General features: G+C 60.3%; 1 protein-coding gene across 4 annotated transcripts; it reads right to left on the reverse strand.

Annotated features, from left to right (window-relative positions):
• Positions 1–2,091: 2,091 nt before the first annotated feature.
• CIST1 (colon, intestine and stomach enriched 1) lies at positions 2,092–6,311 on the reverse strand. 4 transcript variants are annotated; one of them, XM_058563462.1, is made up of 4 exons: positions 6,206–6,311; positions 3,748–4,170; positions 2,570–2,724; positions 2,365–2,467 (listed from the first exon to the last, which is right to left on the reverse strand). In XM_058563462.1, the coding sequence occupies exons 1-4, from the start codon at positions 6,309–6,311 to the stop codon at positions 2,420–2,422; spliced, it is 732 nt and encodes a 243-aa protein (XP_058419445.1). In that variant the 3' UTR covers positions 2,365–2,419. The 4 variants fall into 4 exon arrangements, with proteins under 4 accessions (XP_058419447.1, XP_058419445.1, XP_058419444.1 ...); XM_058563461.1 differs by having other exon boundaries at positions 2,570–2,730; XM_058563463.1 differs by having other exon boundaries at positions 2,404–2,467; positions 2,559–2,730.
• Between the last annotated feature and the right edge of the window lie 784 nt (positions 6,312–7,095).

Genomic DNA, 7,095 nt, shown 5'->3' on the forward strand with positions numbered 1-7,095 from the left:
CCTGCTGGTCCCCTGCTCCCAAAATCACTGGCTGCAGCCCTGGGCTGGACAGTGGATCAACTCCCAGACTCCTAGTGGCCTCTCTGGGCCTCCGTTTCCCCACCTGTAAGCCAGTCCCCAGGCAGCTCAGGGCGTTTCCAAGTAGGGGGTGCCAGGACCCCTCCCCCACGGCCTGGGCCGAGGCAAGTGCACCCCCACCACTCACTTGACTCAGCAGGAAGGAGAGCGCCGCTCTGTTCTGCTGCACCTCATGCTGCAGGCGTCTCTGAACCTGGGGAGACAGACGTGGGACCCCCACGACCCAGGAGCCCAGCTTTGCCCCTGTGAGATCCCCCCAGATGGGGACTCGCTCTACACACTGCACCTTCTCCTGGAGGAGCAGGAGACACTCAGTCAAGTTGGCCTGGGCCACACCACAGGCACCGGTGTGGGACACCCACCCAGACCTCTCCGGGGACCCCAGTGCCAACGCCACTCCCCCCGAGCCCCTCCCCACTCCCTGCCAGGGTCAACAGCCTGGGAGCCTCAGGTCCCTCCGGAACAAGTCCCCTGGCTCCAGGGGATCCATTCAGCTCCCAGCGCAGCCCTGGTGGGCTCAGGGACCCCAGGCCACCGCCTGAGAACCCCCAAACTCACATGAGCTCCGTGAGGCCCAGGTGGGCCTGGCGCTCACAGCCACCGCTGAGTCCTGCCCGAGTGCAGTGACCTCCCAGGGAGTGGCCCAGGGTCCCCCCCAGCAGAGCCCCTTAACTCTTTGAGTGCCAGGCCTGGAGGACACACCCATGTACCACCCTTGGGACCCAGCAGGGCGTGACTGTGTCACCAAACAGGTGTGAGACAGACAGTGCCCAGGAGCGCGACCAAGTGTGTGTGTGTCGGCGCCCAGGGTGGGCGGGTGTGAATTGTTTGATTATGAGAGAGGGAGAGAGATGAGAGCCAGAGAGAGAGTGAGAGAGAGAGAGAGAAAAGAAAGACAGAGAGAGATGGAGACAGAGAGAGAGACAGAGAGAAATGGAGAGATAGAGACAGAGAGAGGTGCAGCTTTGGGGTAAGAATGGAAGAATTTTACCAGCTTGGGATCTGGGACACATGCCTCACAGGAGAGCCCACAGATGCGGCCACAGGAGTTTGGGGGTGGCCCTTGGGGGTTCCTGGAGGCTCCAAGAAAGTTGCCCATCACGCTGTGTGCCCCAGGCAGATTGAGGACCCTCTCTGGTCAACACCCCCTCCATAAACAGCAGGGCCTGAAGCTGCAGCAGGAACCCGGGGCCTCCAGGGGGCTGTGGGGGGGAGCCCTATGGCCAGGAAATTGGGGCTTGAGTGGTACTGCTGCCTCCTGAGCTGCTGAGAGCTCCTGTTTCCCAAGAGGCCCGCCATCTGGTCGGTCCCGCCATCCCCTAGGCCCCCAGGAATCATTAGAGCACGACTCCCCCTCAGGCAGGCTTCACCCCAACATGCTCGGGGACCTTGACCCCAGCCTCTCTGACCACTCCTTTCACAGCAGGGGAAACCCAGCCCCGCGGGGGCAGCTGCAGGCCTAAGACATGGCCAAGACCCTGCCTGGAGCCTTCGTGTCCCACTCTGCTAGGGACGCCTGGGAGGCCCTGGCAGGGGAGCTGGGCACAGGAAGAGGGTCCCGAGTCCCAGGCCTGCCCCTCCCTGGACTCGGCTGTCGCTCCTGTACAATGGGCGAGGAGAGAGTAGGGGCCTGGGCTCGGAGCCTGGAAAACAGCATTGAGACGATGGCGAGGGCGCTGTCCTGACTCCCCGTTCTCTGCATGCTTTCGGCCCTTTCCAGCCTCCAAGCCTTTGCACAAACTGTCCCTGCCTCCTGGAAATCCTCTCTCCCCGCTGGTCTGCCTCCTAAAGACCTGAAGGAAGATCAACCAGATTCTGGCAAGTGCTAGCTGGAAACGCCCCCAGTGTCCCAGCTGAAACCCACGCTCCTTCCCACAGCCCTCACCCCCCACCCTGACCCTGCTCACCCCAAGCTCTTCCCACCCCGGCTGTGCCTGCCCCCTGGGACGCCCTCCCCGGTACCCCCCACCCCCCCTCCACAGCTCCTGCCCACCCTTCAGGTGGCGGCTCAAATATCACCTCCCCAGAGGGACCTCTCTGCCCCCCAGCAAACCCAGACACATGGGCCCCTGGGGGCCGGCCACAGCCCCAGTCTGTGAGTCAGGGGCCCTCAGCACCATCTGAAATGATGTCATGGGATCCCCACCCTTGAGACTCTCGGCCCCATGAGGGGGGAGAAATGGTCCCACTGCGACCCCAGCACGTAGTAGGTGCTCAGACAAGTTTGTCACACGAATCCATGACTCAGGAGGCCTCAGAGGAGCAGTGAGGCTTTATTCCCACAAGCCTTGGCCTTCCCCAGGCGCCCGGCCCCCTCCAAGGCCCCCCAGCCCCGCGAGGGTCACTCCGGTCGGGGATGGGCAAACGACGACCTGCGGCTCACGGTGCCCTGCAGGAGGAACACACAAGGGGACGTTCAGGCACCAGGTGGCTTTGCAGCAGGGTCCTGCCCCGCTTGGTGGGCAGCCTCCCCAGCCTACCTCTATCTCACCAGGGACACCTCGTGCAGTTTCTGGAACTCAGACACGCCCTGGTGGCAGCGCCTCACAGCCATTACCACAGACCCGATGAGCAAAACGGACACCAGCAGACACACGGCCACCACCATGCCCGGGTTCCTGTGCAACTCGGGGGCCCCAGTGTCACCTGGAGCTGAGGGAAGGGCCCCAAGTCAGCCCTGGACCCCACCCTTCCCAAGGCTGAGACACCCACCAGGGCCCAGAGCCTTTCCAGTCCCTTCCCAGGAAGCCACGCTTACGTCCCTCTCCAGCGGCTGTTGTAACCTTTTCAAAGCACATTTTTATCCTTCTGCTTTTGAATGTATTTGTCTACAAGGAATTCATTCAGTTTGCTGTGTTTTCACCACCCTTGTTGGCTACTTTTGGGAGTTCTTGCAAAGTGAGAAAAATCTAATCGAGAACTCTGTTCCCAGATGCAGCAACTTTCTGAGGATGCATGCAAAATGTGACACTTTGTGAAGATGAGTTATAGCCTGTGGCTTTAAGCAAAATGTTTGTGTTTGCACTCTTCTTTGAACATTTTGGAGACAACATGTTATTTTGAATAAAAGATTTTTCTAGATCCCCTAAAAATGCTTGGCCTCTATTGAATCCCTGGGGCCCTGTGTGTCACACCCTGCACCTCCCCACCCTCACTGCCCCCCACTAGTACCCCACTTACCCCGTTCCAGCCACCTCACTCTTCCTCAAATGCACCAGGCACAGTACCACCTCAGGGTCTTTGCACAGGCTGTGCCCGCTGCCTAGGCTGCTTTCCCCCTAGCTACCATCATGGCTCCCTCCTTCACCTCTTTCAAAATGAGACCTTTGCTGACCACTCTTTAAAAATTTCAAACCATTTGCACTCACACTCCAACCCCTTATCCTGCTGTAGTTTGTATTTTGTTCTTTTATAAACAAATATATAATTTACTTATAACCTGTCTCCCAACATAGCTTGGTCTCGCAGGACCTGACACACAGTAGGCACTTAATAATAAATGTGCACAAAATAGCATCTGAATAGCTTTATATGACACTGAGGTTGAGGGATTGGGGAGAGGTCCTTCCCAGCATATTCTCAGGTCTGTGTCTCTCCCTCGTGGCCAATCCCAGAATTGCAGCCTGGTACCCCCAACCATCCCCCAGCCCCAAACCGTCCAATACTCACGGAGGCCAGAGGCCACAGGGGTCCTGTCAGTGGTGGCTGAGGGCCTGAAGGACGGCTCCATTCCGAGGCTGGAGGAAGTGGGCCTCCAATGCAGGGTCAAGGAAGTGGAAATCAGGGGGCTGGAGTGGGAGGTGGGGGAGCCAGAGCTGGGGTGGGTGGTTATCTCTGGTTGTGTGGAGCTGGGGCTGGGCTGGATGGTGGGGGTTGTCCCTGAATTTGAGGGGCTGTGGGGGGTCGTGGAGCCCTGCTCTGAGCCGGCGGTGCTGGGGAGGAGGCTGGAGCCCAGCTCTGAACTAGCGGCGCTGGGGGGGAGGCTGGAGCCCAGCTCTGAACTCAGGGAGCTGTGGCTGGAGGAAGAAGTCAGCGGTTTGGAAGTTGGGCTCTCCGTCTCGCTCTTCGAGGCTGTCGAAAAACCTGTAACATCTGGAAAGAAAACATCACTGAGGGTCCAGGGAGCAGATGACTAGGAACAAGGGTGTGCAGCCCCAGCCACTCTCTGGATGCCTCTCCCTGTGACCCCAGATAGTAAAAGCCTGCCCCTTAGGGAGACTGGGAGGATTTAGCACCCCACGAGCGCTCGTGGGGAAACTCCGTTGTCACCCTCGACTCCTTGTCGAAAGTCCCACAGCCAGGGGTCCAGGCCAGTCAGCCCCTCCCAGCCCCCACTCTTGCTTCGGGGATCTAGAAGCCCTCTGGGTTGGGAATAGCTGCAACCCAGGCAGCAGCTTCACAACTCTTTTAAACCTTCTGGGACTCAGTTTCTTTGCCTGTCCACTGGATATCAGCAGCAGTGAGAGCTCACAGGCCTGGCCCACAGCAGTGTTCAGCGATGCTCCGCGCACAGACCCGCCTCTGCGCCCCCAGCAAGGAGCTCCCAGCAAGGAGCTCCCCCAGGTACCTGGGAGGGCCCCACGGTGAAACTCAGTTTTAACGGGAGGCCCGGAGGCCCAAGCTCTGGGAACAGTCAGAGGATTGAGCCTCTGGAAACCCGCCCTGCCTCGTTCCAGCCGCTCCCTGGCACCAAGCCCAGGGGCCAGGCTGAGGGCGGGTAAATATTTCGTGGGCCACCTCCCACAATTACTTCCTTCTCAGTTCCAGGCCACTGGGCACCTCAGCTGCCTGCAAGTTCATTCATCAACTGCTCCCGGTCCCACCACATCCACTCTGCCCCGGGCAGACCTTTGTGCTTCCTCCCTCGCCTCACCCCAGGCAGCAGAAATGCAGAAGTAACACCAGCACTGGCCCCAGGAGGGGACTGGGTCCACACACAGACCCCCATTTCTCTGTCCAGTCTCCCATGCCCTGGAGCAATGACAGATGAGTCTAGAAGGGGCATGGTGCGTGGGCCTGACTTCATCCCCATTTTACAGATGGGGAACTGAGGCTCAGAATGGTAGAGTCTAGCCCAAGGTGACTGGGAAGGTGGGAAGAGGGCCCCTCAAGAACCTCTAAGGAGTCAAGGACTAAGAGGCTGGCGTCCTTGAACTGCTTCCCACCATCATTTGAGGAGGAATCCAGATGATAAGAAGTTTCTGCTGAAATGAAGATGACTCAGGCGCCACACTGCACCCCAAGCCAAGCCAGAATTCTCAGGAGCTGAACTTTTAAAGTGAACTGAGGAAAACTAGTGGGTCTTGAAGGAGGAGGTGGCGGAGGACACAAGCTCTGCCGAGTGCTTGGCACAGTGGGCAGGCGCTCATGAGCTGCTGAAGAGTTGACCAGAAGGTAAAGTGGGGCTGTTTCTAATGCACTGTGCCAGGAGTTTGCTCTGCCCAGTGACTCTTAGACCAGGAGGCTGGCATGAGCCAACTCAACTGGTTCTAATCCGGGCCTGGCACAGGCTGGGAGCCTTGGCTCGCCTAAGCCTCAGTTTCCTGAGCTACGAAATGGGGATAAATGTGGTGCATTCTGAGTGAAGCCCTTCCCTGCAATAAGTGTCTCATGCGTGGTGGCCTCAGCTCTGATATTACAGGTCTGGGGCTGGGACACGGGTCAGAGAGAGCGATGCCTTGGCAGGAGGGGGAGAGGATGCAAGAAGTTTGACTCTTCACCCTAGGAACCGTCTTGCAGGCAGCAGAAGGAAATTACATCAGGGGCCAAGAACTCCTCCCGGGAGCCACAGATGCTCAGTGACCAGGCAGGGCGCTCTCGCCCCACCCTGTGGTGCTGGGGTCCTCACCCTTCTCCCTTCGTGGGCTGGCTAAGAGAAACTGAGGTTCAAAACGGACCCTCCAGCTGGGTACGGGGCAGCCACTAGCCTCTGACTCTCAGGGCACTCGGGCCACAGAGCCGGCAGCCCTGGGGCTGGGCTGGGGTGCTCCGGCTGTCCTCCCGGCCTCCCTACCTGGCTTCTGGGACAAGCCGCAGCGCTGGGGGGGGGGGGGTGCGGAGACCAGCGTGGTGGGGGCTCCAGGTGCCAAGTGAGGCCCCGCCGGCTGCCAAGAAGCCTCCTGCTTACCTGCTCCACCTGGAGATGGCAGGGAGGCACAGAAACTTCCAGCAGGTTTCAGCAGCAGCACCTGACCCAGCAGAAGAAGCGGCGGCGGCAGCTGAGGACTGGCCATTCCTGCGCCGGCCGCGGAGGGCGAAGGGCTGGCTCTGCACAGGTGTGTGGCCAGGCGCCAGCTGTTTACACCTGCGCGCACGCCCCCTGCTGGCGGCGCGGGGCTGCGCAGGGGCGAGATGGAGGCGAGGCCTCAGGGCAGGGGCCTCTGGGGGCGCTACTGTTCGCCAGAGGTGCCATTCCGACCCCCTCTCCACCTAAACCCCCATCTCTCCTAAAAACCCCGCCTGGACCACGACCCTGAAGCCCTCAAACTCTGCCCCTCCCCTCAGGACACCCCTGCCCCTTCCAGTGCCCCGTCCTCCCTGCAGCCCCCACTGCTCCTGGCCGCTCTGTAGCTGCCCCACACCCATGCCATCACCCCCTCTGTCGCTCCTCTGGCCAGGCTGCCCCCCTGGGTGCCCCCAGCCTCCTCTCTCCTTCACTGCCCTGTCCCTGACCCCACGGGCTGGGGATGTCTGTGTCTGGCCCTCTCTCACCCACACTGGGGCTCCTTGGGGGTGGACCCAAGCTTCCCCCCCAATCGAGACGTGGCTGGAGCCCCCTAGCATTTCCTGAATGAGGCACCCGTGCATGCACCTGTAGGATTTGCTAGGGCCAAGGGACTCATGGAGGCCATTCTGGGCCAGGTCGCCAGACGCTGGCTTCTGGAAGCCATGGGACGCCATCCTGCTAGCCGTGGATGGATATGGTGGCACACGTGAGGCCACGCTGGTGGCCCCTGACCTCTGGGAAGGTCTTGGTGTCCCCGTCACAGACCCGGGGTACCAACTGTGTGGTTGGAG

The sequence above is a fragment of the Diceros bicornis genome, chromosome 20 (genome assembly GCF_020826845.1).
Source record: "Diceros bicornis minor isolate mBicDic1 chromosome 20, mDicBic1.mat.cur, whole genome shotgun sequence".
NCBI classification, from domain to species: Eukaryota; Metazoa; Chordata; class Mammalia; order Perissodactyla; family Rhinocerotidae; genus Diceros; species Diceros bicornis.

Excerpts from the sequence above, each read along its gene's own strand:
- CIST1 (XM_058563461.1), bottom strand. The coding sequence starts at position 6,311 with ATGGCCAGTCCTCAGCTGCCGCCGCCGCTTCTTCTGCTGGGTCAGGTG. Across the intron at positions 2,731-3,747 it reads CCCTGTGGCCTCTGGCCTCC|CTCCAGGTGACACTGGGGCC; the intron begins GTGAGTATTGGA and ends CCCTTCCCTCAG. Across the intron at positions 2,468-2,569 it reads AACTGCACGAGGTGTCCCTG|GGCACCGTGAGCCGCAGGTC; the intron begins GTGAGATAGAGG and ends TTCCTCCTGCAG.